The 20068-nt window shown below is 42.4% G+C and overlaps 1 protein-coding gene across 2 annotated transcripts in view; it reads left to right on the top strand.

Annotated features, from left to right (window-relative positions):
• Window positions 1–15947, top strand: part of LOC150087853 (putative G protein-coupled receptor B0563.6) — a 160608-nt gene extending 144661 nt beyond the window's left edge. For both annotated transcript variants that reach the window (XM_090370463.1, XM_090370462.1), the window contains exon 4: window positions 14807–15947. In XM_090370463.1, the coding sequence (XP_090226589.1) occupies window positions 14817–15947 (1131 nt within the window). In that variant the 5' untranslated portion in view covers window positions 14807–14816. The remainder of the gene's footprint in view (window positions 1–14806) is intronic.
• Window positions 15948–20068: the final 4121 nt, after the last annotated feature.

Raw genomic sequence — 20068 nt, forward strand, 5'->3', positions numbered from 1 at the left:
TTATCTCTTCTTTTCTCCAGCGTTTCGAGTCCAAAGAATACACACCACTCTTGGTAGGATTTCTCATATATTCAAGGCCACTTTTAAAGCAAACGTACTGGATTGCTCTCTTTTGAATATTTTCAATTTCTAATTTTTGGTAAGCAACATGTGGGGACCAGACCTGTGAGGCAAATTCTAGGGCTGGCCTAACATAGATTTTGTAAAGAAAGATGAAAAATGCCAACTGATTGAAGTCTCGGTTAATTCTTTTCAGGAAACCTAGTTTTTTGCTAGCTGCCTTTACAATGTTAGAGACATGGACATCAAAGGAAAATGATTCTTTAATAAAGATACCTAAATTTTTGGCTGTACTGACTTTTTTGATTGCCTTGTTGTTGATACAATAAGAAAAATTAAGTTTGTTTTTCTTGTGTGCATTAGCAAAGTTCATCAGCTCACACTTGTTTTCATTGACTGCCATTTTGTTCTCCTTCAGCCACTGAATAACTCGTTGAAGAGCTTCGTTTAGGATGATGCAGTCATTGGTACTGCGAATTGCTTTATAAATTTTTATGTCGTCGGCAAATACGTTGATTTTGATTCGGTAGGATCCAAGGGTGCTTGGCAGGTCGTTGATGTAGATAAGAAATAATAGCGGGCCTAAGGATGAACCCTGTGGGACACCAATTTCAGGACTGAAAGGATATGAGGTTTTACCTTTAAATGTCACGGACATTTCTCTACCTTCCAAGTAGTTTTCAATCCAGTTTAGTGCTTGTCCTCTGAGACCATAGTGATTGCCTTGTTGTTGATACAATAAGAAAAATTACGTTTGTTTTTCTTGTGTGCATTAGCAAAGCTCATCAGCTCACACTTGTTTTCATTGACTGCCATTTTGTTCTCCTTCAGCCACTGAATAACTCGTTGAAGAGCTTCGTTTAGGATGATGCAGTCATTGGTACTGCGAATTGCTTTATAGATTTTTATGTCGGCTGCAAATACGTTGATTTTGATTTGGTAGGCTCCAAGGGTGCTTGGCAGGTCGCTGATGTAGATAAGAAATAATATCGGGCCTAAGGATGAACGCTGTCGAACACCAATTTCAGGACTGAAAGGATATGAGGTTTTACCTTGAAATGTCACGGACATTTCCCTACCTTCCAAGTAGTTTTCAATCCAGTTTAGTGCTGTCCTCTGAGACCATAGTGATGCAGTTTGTTGATTAGTCTCTGATGGACTACCTTGTCGAAGGCTTTGCTTAAATCAAGGAAGATGGAGTCGACTTGTTTTCCTTCGTCAAGCGCCTGGGATATGTTCGAAACAAACGAGATCATATCTGTGCAGGTGGAAAGACCCTTGATAAATCCGTGAGAGTAATCTGACAAATTAAGTTTCATAAAGTTAAATAGCTGCTTCATTACAATGGATTCAATTATCTTTGAGAGTGTATTCAATTGACAAACTGGTCTGTAATTGTTGGGTGAGGATGGGTCTCCTTTTTTTGTAAAGAGGGGTAACAATGGCCTTTTTCAGTTGAACTGGATAGATTCCACTCTCAAATACCAATTTTATTAAGTGAAGTAATGGCTTGATAAGTGTAGTTCCACATTTTTTCCATAAGACAGTAGGGATACCGTCCGGGCCTCGTGTGAGATCCTTTTTCATACTATGGATTGTGCTCAATAATTCTGCTTGGTTTATTTCAAATACTGTTAGGGTATCAATGTAGTTGAGGGGAAAATTTTCGTTACCTTCCATCCCGTCATCTGCTGTATCTGTTTTGTAAATTTCTTCAAAGCTGCTAGCAAGGTAGTCTGCCTCAGACAAAGATGACAATTCACTGGGAATATCTAGCGTGTTTACAGCCGCATTTCGATTTTTTGCTTTGAAATAGCTGAATATAGGCTTCATATCTTTTGCCTCGAAGACTCTTCTTTCGACAAAACACAGGTATTTGTTGTAGTCCTGTTTTAATTTCGTTTTAACCTGCCTTCTTAAGGAGGAATATTTATTGTAAAGGCATATTTCTTTATTTGTCTTAAACCTACTATGCATTTTTCGTTTTTTTGCCAGTAGGGATTTTAGTTCCTTAGAGAACCAGTGTGGGTAATTTGTATCAGGAACACTATAGCATGGAACAAGATTGTTAGTTACTTCATTAATGATTTGGTAAAAGCAGTCCAGTGCTTCTTGAGGATCGTTGATTTTTAATAGTAATTCCCAATTACAGTTTTTAAATGCATAATTCATATCAGACCATTTCACTTTATTGAAATTAAGCTTCTGTGTTTGTTCTAAATCCGTATTTTTAACTGATCTCTTCTTGATGGAAAAAGCCACAGGAATGTGATCTGATTTGAAAAGATTAGTTGGTTTCCAAAGGAAAGTTGGTGAAGACTGAATTCAAGTAGTTTTCATTTCTAGTTGGAAATTCATAGATCTGATTCAAATTTAGAGAGATGAAATTTTTTTGAAATCTACCCTTAAGTGTCCAGACATTAGTTTGATTAGCATTACATCCATTATAGGCATGTGGCATATTAAAGTCCCCTAAAACAATTAAATGGTCTATTCCCAGATGATGATCAAGAATTTGGTCGATAGTGATCTCAAATTCAGTCATAAGAGTGTTATCTATAGGTGGTGGGAGGTAGACAAGCATAACATAGCAGAAATAAGAGCCACTGCCCAGTTGGAGAAAAATTCCTTCAATGTTAGCCAAGACTATGATTTTTGAGATAGGAATCTCTTTTTGGCAGACGATCATGAGCCCGCCGCCTCTCTTATCCAGTCTATCCCTACGAATAACAACAAAGCCCGGTGGGACATTCACTGTCCTTAACATCCTGAGTGAACCATGTTTCCACTAAAAAGTAGATGTCGTAGTCTTCTTGTAATATCAGGGAATAGGTGTCTTTATAGTTGCTATTGTTTAGACATTGCACGTTTTGATAGTAACATAGCAAATCATCTTGTAAATTATTCTTATTTTGCCGAACTGGAATCCTATTTTCCTGTATTTTCTTGATTGTCTGTAGTTTAGGTTAGGATGGGTTTGTTGATTTTGTCCTTGTACTTACATTCTTGAGGAAAGCCAATATCAGTGTTCCTTCGGTCCAGTTGTTAGTGTCCAGAATTCTTGCTTCGTTGTCCTCACTATATGAAACTTTAAAGGGCGAGTACTCCCGTGGAAACCTTGCTTTCAGTTTGGTTACCTGAACATTTGACTTACAAAAGCTGTTAACGTATTCTTGTAATTCTCTTTCAGTTGTGTCCGGGGCCAACCTTGAAACAAATATAGCCTTGAGCTTTGGAATAACTTTAAGCTTTTTGTTTTTTGAAGCCCCGATTAGTAAAGTGTAAAGTGTATTTAGTGTCTAACGGCACCACGGGTTTCCCCCATCTCCGCGTTGCTTTCATTGTGAGTGTACCAGTTCACTGGGAAGGCCAGAGATTTAAAAGTGTATGGGAATTGTTCATGTGTTGTGTTCTGTACCGTTGTTCATCTGGCCATTTAGCCGCTGGACCCCTACTGAGGCCCAACGTTGCCCACACTTAGCCCCGTGGAGGCAGACCAGGTACACCAGTATTTTTAGATAAGTACTCTGGCAGGTCCTGCCACCTAATTTCCTGAGATTTCAGTGGCTAGGACCTATATAAAAAAAGGGGGGGGGGAATAAACGCTTGAATTTAATTAGGCCGAAAGAGGTTGCAAGTGTGTCGAGTTTAGCATTTAAAATTTTTACGTTGTGTGGGGCATCCGCTTTTCGCTGGCGATATAGGTAGAGTAGGGGGAGAGATGGAAGGCTGGGGGGAAAAGACAGAAGTAAGGGGTCAATAGGGAAGGCGACCCCAGGTATATCAGTGGGGCATGTCCTTGCCCCACCAGAGGGAAATTGGGGGGTGGGGTGGGGAGGGGGCAGAAAGTTCTTCCCCTCACCCCACCAGGGATAGGGAGAGAAAGTGGGCTGGGCAAGGGAGCCCTGCCCAGTTCGCCATAGCGGCAATTTGCAGTGCCCTCCAGCAAGTGCAGTCTGATGATGACTCGTTGGTGGGGCTTGGTCCTTTCTAGGTGTGTGGGTTCCTCCGGGGTGCGACGACATCCTGGCTGGAGCCACTCCCACTGGTTCCTAGTTCGATGCTGTTTCATTTATTCTGCTGCATATTACACCGTTTGTCTTTAGTATTTTGCTATCCTTTCCTCTGTGTTGATGTTTTATCAGTTTGCCTTTATTTGTTATTTGTGGTCATCTATTCGTTGTGGATGGCTATTTCTGTTCGTCGTCTATTGAAGACGTCAAGTGCAAATCGGCTGAGGGCTTTGTATTCATCTTCTGAATCCAGTAGATGGTACTCTTGATTTTTCGACAAGTATTGAATCTCAGTTATAAGTCTACTTCTGTGTTCTTCGTAGCATTCACAGTCGTGCATAATATGCTGCCAGGTTTCAGGTTCTCCACAGGTGCATGTGGACTCTTCTATTATTCCGAGTGCGTTCAGTTTTGCTTTAAATGGGCCGTGGCCCGTCAGGAGGAAGGTTGTATTTAGCCCAGGATAGAACCACGAAGGGCCTTTTGGGTACATTTTTGCGACTATCGGTATGAAGCATCTTGTAACTTGGCCCTTTGGCGACATCTCCCATCTGTGCTGCCAAATCTTCAACATGTGAGCCACTATTCGTTGTTTCTCTACCGTCCGGCTGTTGGTTGGGTCCAAGGTAAAGTCATAGATGGAGGCAGGTATATCCTTTGACAGTAAATACATGAGTCCACATCTAGTCACCTCGAGGTCCAGCGGAAGAGCTCCTGCCAGGACCTGAAGAGCGTGGGTGCTCACCGTTTTGCATGCCCTAGTTATAGTTAGAAGTATGTTTCTTTGGATAGTGTCCAGCAGTCTTCTGTTGACCGCTGTTCCGGCCTTCCTGAACCAGATTGGCGATCCGTAGGTGATCGCTGGGATGAATATTTTTTTATAATACAGTGACAGGGTCTTCCTGTTGAGTACCCAGTCCCTGCGAGATACTCTTGCTACAAGTGCTGCATTGTTCCTCAGTTTCTCTCTCAAGTAGGTGAGGTGAGGTGTAAAGGACAGGTTTCCATCCAGGATAATACCTAGATACTTTATTTGCTTTGCTAGTTTAATGGTGGATCCCACTATCTTTATTTGCGGTGGTCGTCTGATGTTTAGAGAGCCTTTTAGTAATACTGAGTTTGTCTTGGTTGGTGAAATCATTAACATATTTGTTTTTGCCCAATTCTGTAAAGTTTGTAGTGCTTGGTTTGCTTGTGTTTCAAGTCCCGTTCTGGAGTCCGCTTCCACCATTAAAATGAGATCATCAGCAAAGGCCTGACTGGCCACATTTCCCAGGTCCAGAGCCAAGAAGCCATCAAAAACCATGTTCCACATTAGTGGCCCCAGGACAGATCCCTGTGGGCAGCCCCTTCGGACGCTTTTAACAACTCTTCGGAAAGTTGTGACGACCTCAATTTTCCTATCCGACAGATATGCCCGGACACTGTTATACAAGTTTTCTGGGAGTGCTGCTTTCCGGAGTCTTCCAAGGACACTGGGCCACCAGACGGTGTCGAAGGCCCCAGCAAAATCCACTGCTGTTACCAGAAAATACTTCTTGTTACTTTGGGTTGCCTTGGTTATGAGGTTTTGGACTGCTTCAAATGTCGAGAAGCCCGGTTTGAATCCATATTGCCTGGGTGATTCCAGGTTGGCGGTTTTGTAATGGTTCATGATCCTTTTGTGGAGCAGCCTTTCATAGAGTTTGCTTAGGGTAGAGAGTAGGGCTATGGGGCGATATGAGGCTGGTTGGTCCGGAGGTTTTGTTGGGTTTTTTAAGATAAGTTTTAGGTGTGCAGTCTTCCAACTTGTCGGGAAGTTTCCAGTTTCCAGGCATTGGTTGAAGAGATTAAGTATCAGGTTTGGTATATATTCCACGGCTTTTTTGACCATCTCTGGTTCTATGAGATTCGGGCCGGGACATTTCGTGTTGCGCATTTGCAAGGCCGCACCCTGTAATTCATCGACTGTGAAGGGCGGTTCTATTTCTTGGGTTCTATACGTTTAGTTTGCCTGGCATATTACCTTTTGTTGTTCATTAAGGATATCTGGTGGTTCATGGATGATAGCACTAAGAATATTGGTAATCGATTCCTCCCACGTTTTGGTCAGGCTTCCATTGGGCATCCTCGTTACAGTGGATGCTTCTCCCCTGGGGAGCTTGTTTCCCCGATTAGTAGCTGAGGATTCGGATTCCGGTTTTTTTTTTTTCTGCTAGAGTAAATTCTTTCAATTTTGTCTGTGTTATCCGCTTCCTCCTCGTCGCCGCCATTTTCCCTATCCCTTTTTAATATTTGGGCATAAGTATGCTTTGTTTTGCCTTGGCTGTATACGTTTCTTTCGTGTCGGTGTGTGCATCAATATTTTTCTCATATTTATTTACATTCTCTGAGATTTGAGTCTTGTTTCGGTGAGTTACACTTTCCAACCGACGTCCTTTGTTTTTGCTGGTTTTGCATGTTTATATGGTTGGGTGTTCAGCTTGTGTTACTCTTAATTGAATTGGTCCTTTATCGTTTCTCTTCTTCCGTTTTGCACCTAACGTTAGTTCATCCTCTGTTTGGTTACACTTATGCTCATAGAGTTTCACCCCTGATTCAGGGATTTGAGTGCTTGCATTTTTTTTACGGTATTTAAGGCGGATTTGTTGTTTTCTCTTAGTAATTCCAAAGGTATTTGATAGGAGCCGATAATCGGTGGATCGTTAGCATCATTAGAAATTTGGCCGTCGCTTGCGAGCGACATTTCTTGATCTTTTAAGCCAGATTGTCTGCTAGTTAACGGCATCTTGCGTTGTTCGACAGGATTTGTGTTTTTGAAACAATTCGACTCAGGCGAGCAACGAATTGTATCATCGATATCAGCGTGATCACTCGATGCAGCTTTCGGGGTCTCTCCCGAGTTGTAGTTTGTTGGTAGTTTCGTGTGTTGTCTTGTAGTGTTAGTTAGCAAATTCTTTAATTCAAGATTGCGCTTTTTACAATCGGAAAGTTCATGTAGCACACCTTGCAACTTTTCGTATAGCGTGTCAAACCCATTTGCCATAGATTTTTGATAAATAAATATCTCGGACCATTTGTCGTATAATCCACTAATATGGTTTGCAAGATATTGTCCCTGTGACTGTAGGTCTCTCTTGAGCTCTTTAAAGTCAGTGACGAAAGCGAGAAACTCCTGTTCGATATTAAAATTTAAGTCGAACCCTGGCGTTGGTGCATTATTCAGCATCGAGTATGGCAAAGAGAAGGAGCTGTGCATGCCATTTGAGAAGGCTGGGTAGGTATCAAGTTGAGTCTCGTTAATAGACATTTCTTGATATTCTTTACTACTTGTGTTATCTTGCGCGAGCTTACAAATAATACATCTAAAGCGTGCCTTAGCCTGTGACAACATTTTTTTGTGATATTTAATCTTATTACAACAAGGTCCTACTGCTCCACTGCAAGAACTACAAATCAGGAAGTCTTCAACTTGATCGTTGAATATTGAGCAAATCTTGAGTTTCTCCATAGTATGAAAATACTGTATGTGAAAACAAAATCACGTGAAAAAGTCTTAAACAATATTTGCCATGACCTTTGGGATTGTCCCCTAACAGTTAAAGAGCGCCGTTGTAACAAAGAAAGAGTTACTTACAGAGTTACTACGCGGAGATGGGTTTCCCTCATCTCCGCGTAGTTTTCATTGTGGGTGTACCAGTTCACTGGAAATGCCAGAGATTCAAAAGTGTATGAATATTGTATATGTGTAGTGCCGTGTACCGTTGTTCATCTGGTCGTTTAGCCGCTGGACCCCTACCGAGGCCCAACGTTGCCCCACCTTCGCCCCATGGAGGCAGACCAGGAACCCAGTAGACTTAAGTTACTCTGGAAGGTCCTGCCATCTAATTTCCTGAGATTTCAGTGGCTAGGACCTAAAAAAAAAAAAAAAGTAAATAAATAAAGAAATAAAATAAAAATAAAAAGATAAATAAATAAAGAAATAAAATGAAAATAAAAAGATGAATAAATAAAATAATAATAAAAAAGATAAATAAATAAAATAATTAAAAAAAAATTATATTGTATTTATATTGCATGCATATATGTGTGTATACAACATGCACAATATGTGTGTACACTCTTGCACATATGTACACACAATGTGCATACACATACCAACTTCTATCGTGGGGTTGACGTCGCTTGAGTTGGGCCGGAACGTGAGCGAAGATATTTTGGATGTGTTTAAATTTAGGTGTGCGGGGCTTCGCTAGCGTGAAGATAGAGAGGGGGGAGCTGAAGACTGGGGGGGAAAGATAGAAGTATGTGGCCAATAGGGAAGACAGCCCTAAGTTTCAGTGTGGCATGCCCATGCCCCACCAGAGTAGAAATTAGGGTGGGGGACGAGAGAATCGTCTCCCCGGGGGAGTAGGGTTTAAAGGTGAAGGGGGCTAGGGTGCCCTCTTCAGGCTGCCGTAAGGCTTTGGGAGCTAGGCTGCAGTTTGTTGTCTCTATTCTTGTCCACTTGATTCAGATTGGGACACTCATGGGGCAATCCCTGCCCGTTTTTTTTTTTTTTTCGTTGATTCTCTTTTCTTCTTCTTTTCTTTATTCCTTTCTTTTCCGTTCATTTTCTTTTCTTCCACAGTTTTCTTTTCCAGGAGTTGTCTCTGTCTTATGCGATTTGTTTATGTTACTGTACTATCAGTCTCGATGTATGGCAATTAACACCCTTCTCCTTGTGAAGAGGTCCTGTGCGTACTGGCAGAGCGCTCGGTATTCCTCTTCCGTGTCAATGAAGTGATGTTCAAGTCCTTTGGGGAGATAAAGTGTAAAGTGTGTTTAGGGTCGAACGGAACCAGGGGTTTCCCCCATCTCCGCTTAGTTTACATTGTGGTGTGATACAGTTCACTGTAAAGGCCAGAGATTTAAAAGTAAATGGATCTTGAGGTGTGTGATGTCATGCGTACCGTTGTTCTTCTGGCCATTTAGCCGCCAGACCCCTGCTGAGGCACGACGTTGGCCACACTTCGCCCCGTGGAGGCAGACGAGGTACCCAGTAGCTGTAATTTACTCTGGCAGGTCCCGCCACCTAGTTTCCTGAGTTTCAGTGGCTAGGACCTGAAAAAAAAAAAAAAAAAAAAAGTTTGCGTGGGTTGATCGCTAGATTGAAAGACCGAAATGTGAGCAAACTTAATTTGGAACTATTAAATTTTGACATGTGGGGTATACGCTGGCGAGCAGATAGAGAGGGAGCGGAGACTGAAGACTGGGGGGAGAAAGACAGAAGAAATGGGGCCAATAGAGAAGACGACCCCATTAAAAGTCAGTGGGGCAAGCCCATGCCCCACGAGGAGGAAATCTGGGTTGGCGAGTAGGGGAGGAGGCAGCCTCCTGCCTCCTCCCCTACCGCCGAGGGAGGGGGAAAGAAAGATGGGTCCAGCAAGAGCGACAGCACCGATTGCCATTATGGCTGGCATATGCAGAAAGCTCTGCGGTCTCATTGGGCTAGTTGGAATTCAGCTGAGTAGAAAGTCACTCGTGAGGCTGTGACCCATCCGGAGGAGGTCCATATCTGGTGTGCACTTTCGTGGGTCAGGTCCGGTTCGTGTGATCCTCTTATCATGGTTTTATTTTTATTATTATTTTTTACCCCTTTTTTGCTGTCAGAGGATTCATTTCATGGTTGTTGCTGTTGCGGTGGTGGATGCAGGAGAGTCCGCCTTCTTGTGAAGAGGTCTTGCGCATATTGAGTGAAGGCACTCCTTTTCAGTTAGTATCAGATATTCCTGGTCTCGTAGCATTATTTGGGTGATGGTTATAAATCGGCAGTGGAGATCCTCGTACAGTGGGCAGTCGTACATCAAGTGCCCCCATATCTCGCGTAGACCGCAGTGGCATAGGGGAGTGTCACTCAATCCGAATCCATGGAGTTTTCCTTTTATGGCGCCATGGCTAGTCAACAGGCAGGTTGCGAGAAGTCCAGGAGAAAGCCAAGGTGAATAGTTTGGGTACACCAGTTGGATATCAGGAATAAATGTTTTAGTGATTTCACCTTTGGTTGATGTCTGCCAGCGGTTTTGCCAGCTCTGGTTGAGATGTGCGAGGAGACGTTTGCGTTCCACTTTGTGGTCAGTTTTAGGGTCCATGGTGAAGTTCAGGTGGTTAGCCTCCTATCCCTTGGAGAGTTGATATGTTAGGCTGCGAAAGACTATTTCCAGGTCTAGGGGAAGAGTCCCTGTCGGGGCCTGGAGAGCGTGCGTGCTTACAGTATTGCAAGTTCTTGTTATTGTAAGTAATATATACCGCTGCGTGGTTTCCAGTTTTCTTCTGTTGACGGCCGTGGTAGCCTTCCGGTACCACACGCCAGCGGCATACGTTATGGCAGGCAGGAATACGGTTTTATAGAATAGCTTGAGGGCTCTCCTCTGCAGGCCCCAATCCTTGCGGGAGACCCTCACGAACAGAGCAGAGTATCTTCTGATTTTTTTCTGTATGTAAGTCAGATGAGGGGTGAATGAGAGGTTATTATCTAGGACAACCCCGAGGTGTTTTAGTTGCTTTGTGAGCTTGATTGTAGTGCCTTGGATGCGGATTTGGGGTGGTCTCCTGATGTCCAGGGTACCTTTTAACAGTATTGAGTTGGTCTTGGTTGAGGATATGCGCAGATTGTTTTCATCAGTCCACTTCTGTAAGGTGTCAATGGCACGAGTAGCAGAAGTTTCTAGCCTGGCTCTGCTATCCTCTCGCAGTACCAGGGTCAGGTCGTCCGCGTATGCCTGAGTTGCCACACGACCTAGCTTTAGGTTTAGGAAATCGTCGAGAACCATGTTCCAGAAGAGCAGACCCAAGACTGAGCCCTGTGGGCAGCTTCTGAAGATCTGTCTGGAAATGGAATGATATTGAGTTTCTACAACAACCATTCTGTTGCCAAAATATGCTTTGACGCATTGATATAGGTTGGCTGGGATGTTGGCCTTCCGAAGTCTGCCGAGAACGCTTGGCCACCACATGGTGTCAAATGCCCCAGCAAAATCTATTGTGATTACAAGTAGATATTTATGGTTTCTTGTTTCAGCAGCTCTGGAAATGTTTTCCAGGGCATCCAGAGTGGTGTAGCCCCTTCTAAAGCCGAATTGATTCTGTGATTGTAGGCCTGCAGCCATGTAGCAAGTTTCAATTATGTCTTTGAGGAGGTGTTCAAAGAGTTTACTTAGCACAGAGAGAAGGGCTATCGGTCGGTATGACTCCGGAAGGTCCTGTTGCTTGTTTGGACTTTTCAGGATTAAGCGCAATTTGGCTGTCCTCCAAGCTTGTGGAAAGCATCCATCAATAAGGCAGTGATTAAAGAGAGTGAGTATTACCTCTGGAATTGTCTCGATGGCCTTCTTGACGATTTCAGGCTCCAGTAGGTCGATACCCGGTGATTTTTTGTCGCAGATTTGCTGCAGCAGTGTGAAGTTCGGTGATGGTCAGCGGTTCTTCCTTATTGGTGGTAGTATAGGTATCATTGTCTTTGGGGAGGTAATGGATTTTCGTGATGAGGGTGCATCTGAGGTCTTCGTATTGTGGGCAGTCGTAAAGCAGGTGGTCCCAGCTTTCGACCTCCCCGCAAGTGCAATTTGGGTCATCGGCGAGGCCGAAACCGAACAGTTTCTGGTTGAGGGTCCATGTCCTGTGAGTAACGAGGTCAGGTGCAAGCCCGGAAAGAACCAGCCCGGTTGCATTGGGTATATTTTATTCAGTTCTGGAAATAATTTACGAGTGATCTCGCCCTTTGTCGTCTCTGTCCATCTTTGCTGCCACTCCTGAAGGAGGTAGGTCTGTAGTCGTGCTCTTTCCGTTTTTTGACTGTTTGCTGGGTTGATTGTGAAGTCCTGATGATTTGCGGCCACTCCCTTTGAGTGCACGTAGAGCATTCCTGCTTTCACAGCTTCTAAATCCAGGGGGAGCGCTCCAGCAAGCACCTGCAGTGCAGGTGTGCTTACCGTGCATCAAGCTCGTGTGGTTGTCAATAGGATGGTCCTATGTGTCATATCCAGGATTTTCTTGTTGGTTACCAGTGATGTTTTGGTGTACCATACTGCAGCTGCGTAGATTATTGCTGGGATGAAGGTTGACTTATAATATAGCATTAGGGTTCGTTTTTTCAGTCCCCAATCCTTCATCGTAATCCTAGCCACTAGAGCTGAGTATCTTCTTTCTTTCATTCTTATGTGTTTCAGGTGAGGTATGAAGGATAGGTTATTATCTAAGATAACTCCTAAGTACTTCATTTGCTTGGTGAGTTTGATGGTCAGGCCATTTATTTTTATTTGGGGCGGACGCTGTACCTGAAGAGTTCCTTTCAGCAAGATGGATATGGTTTTCGTCTGTGCAATTTTTAGCTGATTTTTTGTGGCCCAGTATTGTAATTTCTGCATTGCCTGATTACCGATGTTTTTCAGTTGGAATCTGGAATCTGCCTCAATAGTAACAATGAGATCGTTCGCAAAGGCCTGGACCTCAGCCAGCCCCAAGTCCTGGCACAGGAAATCGTCCAAGACCATGTTCCAAATGAGAGGACTCAAGACAGACCCCTGTGGACATCCCCTATGTATGTTTCTTGTGATTTTTTTATAATTTGTATTTATTTCCACTCTTCTGCCAGAAAGGTAGTCTTCCATTGCTTTCTATAAGTTGATTGGTACTGCAGCTTCTCTCAGTCTGTTCAGAACGCTCGGTCACGAAAGTGAGTCGAACGCCCCGGCAAAATCGACTGAAATGACCAATAGATATTTTTTCCTGCACTCTTGTGCTTTCCTAAGCAGATCTCCAAGGGCATCCACCGTAGAGGATCCTGGCTTAAAACCAAACTGATTTTTAGCTGCCAGGTTTGCCCTTTCGTAGTGGTTCTGTATCCGCATGTGGAGCAGCCTCCCGTATAATTTACTGACCACTAAGAGCAGAGCGATGGGTCTGTATGATCATGGACATTCTGGGTTCTTAGTAGGGTTTTTCAGAATTAGCTTGGTGTTTGCAGTTTTCCACGCTGCAGGGAATTTCTCTGTTTCGAAATATCCTGTTGTAGAGGGTGAGTAGGATTTGCGGGACAATTTCTACTATTTTTTTCAGTATCTCCGGTTCGATCATATCAAGTCCCGGGCATTTGCGGTTTTTGATCCTGGTAGCAGCCGCGCTGAGTTCCTCATGGGTGAAGGGGGGGGCTCGAGCGCAGGGGTGATATATTTTTCATTTTAGTACGTTTAAGTATGTGCTAGACCTCAGAGATCCTGGCACATGGATTACTGGACCCAAGTTATCTCAGCAGAACATCTCCCAAAGCATGACACCGCCGCCACCGGCTTGTGTTCGTCCCATGGTGCATTAAGGCACCATCACTTCCCCAGGTTAACGACTCACACGTACCCAGCAGTCCACATGGTGCAACAGGAAACGGGATTCATCGGACCAGACGACCTTCTTCCAATTACTCAATGTCCAGTTTCGATGGTCGCGTGTCCATTGTAGGCGTTGTCGCCAGTGAACCGTGGTTAGCATAGGCACTCGGAGTGACCTGAGGCTACTCAGCCCCATTTTCAGCAGGGTTCGATGTACTGTGTGTTGTGACACATTACTCTCGTCACCAGCATTCTAATTACCGGCCAGTTGCGCCACAGTTGTCCTTCTGTTGCCACGTGCCATCCGGGAGAGCCTTCACTCACCTCTAGCATCGATGAGCCGTGGTCGTCCAACATCTCGCCGGCGGTTCGTGGGTTTTCCTTCCTCGTATCATTTTCGGTAGGTACTAACCACGGCTTACTGCAAGCATCCCACCATCCGTGCTGTTTCGGATTAGCTCTGACCCAGCTGTCTGGCGATTACAATTTGGCCTTTGTCAAACTCGCTTAAGTCCGCTGCCTTTCCCAACTGAAGAACAAGAGTAACACTGATTAACGGAGCTCAGTATCAGGTGTTTTTTATACCGTGTCCCGACCCGCGCACGCACCTGCAGTTGCTTCGATTTGCATATCGACTCGGTGTTCATAATGTTTTGGTTCATCGGTGTATACAGATCAATATGACCTTAGTTGCTCATGCGCTTAAAACCCTACAACAACCTAACAAATACAGAGGCTTAAACCCTATTCCAACAAACTCTGTAAGGTATTAAATTGGATGAAGGATATATTTCTCATACAATAACAGAATGAAAATATCCACAGTTCTTAGATTTTAACTGTATACAATTGTGCATAAAGCTTTTTTTCGCCTTTCACCCAATTTTGTTGCTTTCCAATCCTTGCTCGCTGGAGAAAATCATATCTCCATTTATTTCTCTTCGTCAGAGGTCTTAACAAATTTTCTCCATTCCGAACTCCTACGTTGGAAATCTTTTAAAAAAAATTCCTGAAAATGGCTTTGAACTTCTTAGTCCAGGACTAGATTCAAAATCAAGCCCAGAAAATCCGGTCATCTAGTATCATAACTATCTAACCTAACCTAGGGATTAAGAATCCAGTATTCTGCCCCCCCCCCGCCAACATAGATCAGAAGTGTTGGGCTGAATACTGAATCCTCAAAATATTTAATAAAAAAATTGGTGTTAATAATGGAAATTAAAACAATTAACGTAAATTTAATTAATTATAATTATATTTTATTAATAAATTAAACTAATTAAAATAAAAAATAAATTAGACAAAACAATGTGAACAAATGCTTAATTTTGACTGGATAAAATTCACTTAATTAAAATAATAGTTTAAAACATGATTTTTGTTCTCTTTCAGAGTGGCAGCAATGGTTGAATGCCCGGCAGTAGTTGCTGATCTTCCTGATAAGAGACTGACGAACGACAGCGATTCCTTCACCTCTCTTTCCCCTCTCACTGTCGTGGATGACCTCCAGGACTACAAAAGCAGCCTCGAAAAGCTAAAATTTATCTCCTATGGCATCGTAGGCACGATCGTTATCGCCCTTGGAATTATGGGAAATGCCATCAACCTTGCGGTTTTGACCCGTCCGACATTAAAAGGTGTGACGTTCGTTTATCTCATTTGGCTAGCAATCTCGGACCTGATGTCGTTGGTAGTGAGCATCAGTTCGCTTCTCAGGCTGCACGGGGTTCAGCCCAGAAGTTACTGGGCTGCTGTATATTACTCACACGTGGAACCATCACTAGTAAACGCTTTCATGGCCAGCAGCGTGTTTCTGGTTGTTGCCCTGACGGTGGAGAGATATTTCTCGGTGTGTCTTCCAACTCGTTTCAAAGAAATCCACAATCTCCAGAGGGCCCGGAGGTTCATCACCATGGCCTACATCTTCTCTGTTATTCTGTACATCCCTACGTGTTTCCAGAAAATACCGGTGGGCGTTTTAAATGCGCGGAATCAAACGGAATTTATCCCTTGTGAAAATGACGTTGTGGTTACTCACATGGCCTTTAAAGTTTACCTTCTCTTCAAGGAAATCATCGTCCGTCTCGGGCCGGTTGTGGTTCTGGCCATTTTGAATACCTCCATAATTGTCACTTTTCGGAAAGCTCAGAGGCGAAGAAGAGAGTTGTTGAATGGACTTCCCCTGAACACCGCTACTCAACACAGGGAAGGAACTAAGAAATACCGCGAAGAAAAGCGCATGCTAGTGCTCTTAGGAGGGATTGTCGTTCTGTTCTTTGTCACTATGACGCCAGCTGGATTACTAACTCTTTTAAACAGCGATGACAAAGAAGTGAATTTTAGTTTCCAACTCTTCAGGGCCATCGCGAACGTGTTGGAATTGGCAAACTATTCCATGAACTTCTACGTGTACTGTTTATGCAGTACAGAAATAAGACACACATTTCTCAGATTGGTTTCTTGTGCCAAACCACCCTTGAATAACAGCTACGTGAGCAGCAGGCCATCCTTTGAGAGTAGCACCAGACTCTGATCGATGAGATTGCCTGCCCTTCCACAATGAAATCCTATTTTTTCTTCACGGTTTTCCTATTTAAATCTATAAAATATATTTATATTTTGCTGTATTATAATATAAATTCGCGTTGCAATGTACACACCGAGATGTCAGTTCATAGCTACATTTTATTAAATTTTTGTTTGAGAGAAAACATTGTATTTTCAATTTTTATACATGACAGCTCAGTTTGGAAGAATTTTTTTTATTAAATTCCAAATTAAATCGTTTATATTTAGTTCGCTTAATGAACACGTCTAAATATTCACTTATAAACATCGCACTGGCGAATAGTAGCCTGAAAAATATTTCTTTGAGAGATTCCAGGAATACCGTATTTACCCGAGGAATTTTCTCCATTGTACAATTTCTTCACCTTTCTTTTTCATTAAAATTTTATTTATTTTAGTGCATGATTTTGTCGTTTTAATTTTAATGATGAAATGGTCGGTTAGCAATTTTTAAAATTTAACCCACATAAAAGGATATTAAATTACAGGCCACCATTTTGGAGACATCTGCAGGTAACTACGTAAGGAAAAAGCGAATGGTGGATTAAATAGATAGGGATTATTACTATTCTCAAATTTGAATGAGCTAGAGACTTTCCATTTAGCATTTTTTCTTTTATTTCTCCTCCATTGCTATTCCACTGCTACAAACATCATTACTTCCACCATAATCAAGTCATTGAGAAAAGGATATGAAATATAGCCAACACGGTGGCACAAAGGCAATCAATTTTCTCTTTGGATTAGGCTCCAAGTAAGTTAAAATATAATAAACTTCGAAAATTATGCTGTCTTGTCATAACTGGAAGCTCTTAAGGGCCCTGGATGATATATGATGGAGACACGAAAGAATTTGTGGTTAAAACGACGCAAGGAGATTGAAAAATCCCCGCTGGTATTCGAATAAAGATAGCGCTCTTAAAGAAAACTATTCTTTTTACTTCTGAGGGACGCATCAACTTCCTTGATGCACTGGCATCATATTTCTTAAGTGGAGATGATTCTTTAATTCAGAAATATCATTAAGGAGCGAAAGTGCTCCTTTCTATGGGAGAGGTTATTAACTTAAAATTGATGGGCTTGCAGTTAGAGTAGTGTCAAGGATTCATTAAATTCTGCTTGAATGATTTATACAGTCGTCCTGAAAACAGGATTTCGGGCTATGAATATGTGGGATATTATGGACGTTTCAGAGAAAAGAAATATATGAGTGCCTCTTTATTTTTAGATTATCGTGAGCTGAAGTGATTCTCAATTTAGGCTCCGCTCCTTTAGAAATATTTGAGATTATCGAATTTCTATTTAGTTTGTAAATTGGTGGCCTGGTTGGTCAACAAAACGTTGTACGCTAGGGGATGCTGATCTGAGATAAATGCACAGCGTTTGACACAATAACTTAACCAGGGACCGGCTCGTAGTTATTTGGTTGTCAGTATTAGTTCAGGAGTAAAATAAAAACTATCATTTTAAGGTTAACAACCTCGAGAACAACCTAACCTCATTTACCAATATGTATTATGCCTTTAACTTATCTCTTGTCGGTTTGCCTGTTTTGGTTGGCGAAAAACTGAGTTTCCGGAAGGGAAACTTTTTTATCCTAGCCTGAGACCGACTAACTCACCCAGGAAGTGAAAAAAGTCCATAAAATTTCCTCGCGTCATTGGCGGAAATTGAACTCAGACCTTTTCCATCCGGTGTGGAGGAAGACGGTAAATAAACCACTGTGCTATTCACGAGGACTGTCAGGAGCTTGTTGTTGGGGTTTTAAGTGCAATGGCTACTTAGGCCATATTGCACTTAGAAAAGTGGTTCATACTGCCTGTGTTGGTTCATGTAGAATCAGTTAGAAGTGGCTATACAGTCCTATTTGTTTTAAGAAGGAGAAGAATTCTGCGAGATTTGATTTTTCGCCTATGATATGGCTAAGTGACAAAGGTTCCTTTAAGCTTGCCAGAGAAATGAATGACACTAGTCGAGCATTATTATACAGATTACATTCCAGAAGTATGTGTTTGACTGTGAGTGGTGTATGGCAATGGTTACACTGAGGAGGGTCGTTCCCTGACAGGAGGAACAAATGAGTTAAATGAGTACGGCCGATTCTGGCTCTGGCCAGAATTACTTCTTCTTGTCTGTTTGCAATGGGACTGGAAGCCCATAATTTTGGTACAGATTTAATTTGAAAAAGTTTATTATGAATTTGCGCTTGCCATTGAAGAGTCCATCGACCTTTACATATACTTCGGATCTTAATATTATAATCTATGAACGGTACTAAGGAATTCGTTGGGGCTGCTCTCGATGGATGTTTAGCAGCATCATCCGCAATTTCATTTCCTGGTATTCCAGTATGGCCAGGTATCCAGCAGAAAATAACCTTTTGTTGATGCTCTCTCAGACGTATCAACTCTGTTCTAATGAGCTTTATTAGAGGGTGATTAGACGGGGAGTTGTTTTGCAAGGCTAATAAGGAACTCTGCGAGTCTGTGTATATTAAGCTCTTTTGAATTGCCATATGGAAAATATGTTCTATAGCAAGCTTTATGGCATATAATTGAGTCGTGTAACTACTGCACTCTGTTGGGAGAGACAGAGAAATGATAGTATCAGGGAGTACTACTGCTGCGCCCGTTCCACTCTCAGACTTCGATCCATCTGCATAAATTTTAATGAAGTCAGGATAACGTTGAGTATGCGCTATGTGTAGCCGTTGGATGTTAGTATCTGATAGGGAGTGTTTACCCCATTGTTCGAAATAATTGTCACAAGATGGCATGATGACAGACCATGGAGGGTCGGGATCTATAGGATCTTGTAAGATTTTATTGAAGTCTATATCCCAATCTTCTGCTAGTTGTTTTAGCCTAATACCAGAAGGCCGAACTGACTGTGGTTTGTTTCTATAGAAGGTCGTAAACTGTGGATTATAAAGTATTGACCAATTAGGATGGGTCGTCTGGCTTTGGATCTTGGTTGCATAGTTCAGCAGCAGCATCTTTCTCCTGATATTTAGGGGAGGTTCATGAGCTTCAACATACAAACTTTGCACTGGAAATGTTCTGAACGCACCTAGTGCTGTTCTGAGAGTTGAATGTTGAATAGGGTTGAGGCGAGATAAAGCACTCTCCCTAGCAGAGTCGAAGACAGGTGCGCCGTAGTCCAGTCGTGATCTGATTATGGTTATATATAAATGAAGCAGGCTGTAACGATCTGCTCCCCATGTTGTGGCTGATAAGACTCTGAGCATGTTCAGTTTTTTTTGACAAGTAGTCCGGAGATGTTCTATGTGCTTTTGGAAATTTAACTTATTGTCAAAGAACAATCCTAGTAGACGAATACAATTAGTTATGGGAAGAGGATGGTTATTCAAGAGCAGCTCGGGTTCCGGATGCATATTGCGTCTGGAGCAGAAGTGGATGGCAGAAGATTTCTGGCTGGATAGTCTATAACCATTTTGTGTCATCCATGTCAGGATGTGATTCATTGATATTTGAAGTTGGCGTTCAATGTAATGCATGTTTTGAGAATGACAAGAAATTGAGAGATCATCTGCGAAAAGGTATGAATCCACAGTTTTCGGAATGAGTTCAATTATATGATTCATTCTTATTGCAAACAAGGTAGCGCTGAGAACAGACCCTTGTGGAATTCCTTCTTCTTGGATAAAGATTTTAGAGAGGGTTCCCCGATAACGAACTTGAAAGGATCTCAGTTGAAGGAAATTTTGGATAAAATATGGTAAATTACCTCTCAGGCCAAGAGAATGTAGATCCTTTAAGATGCCAAAACGCCACTTAGTGTCAAAGGCTTTTTCAACGTCAAGACAGACCATGACGAGATGTTCCTTTTTGATGAAAGCATTTCTGATATTTCACTCGGCTTTGATCATGAGATCTAATGAGGATCGGTTTTTCCTGAAACCGAATTAGTTGTTATTTATCAAGTTTTGAGACTCGAGGAACCAAGTGAGACGGCGATGTATCATTTTCTCGAGAGTTTTGATGAGACAGCTGGTAAGGGATATCGGTCTGTAATTTTGAGGAGCAGAATGATTTTTACCGGGTTTTGCAATCGGTAGTACATATG

The sequence above is a fragment of the Mastigoproctus giganteus genome, chromosome 3 (genome assembly GCF_048544385.1).
Source record: "Mastigoproctus giganteus isolate SK-2022 chromosome 3, ASM4854438v1, whole genome shotgun sequence".
NCBI lineage: Eukaryota > Metazoa > Arthropoda > Arachnida > Uropygi > Thelyphonidae > Mastigoproctus > Mastigoproctus giganteus.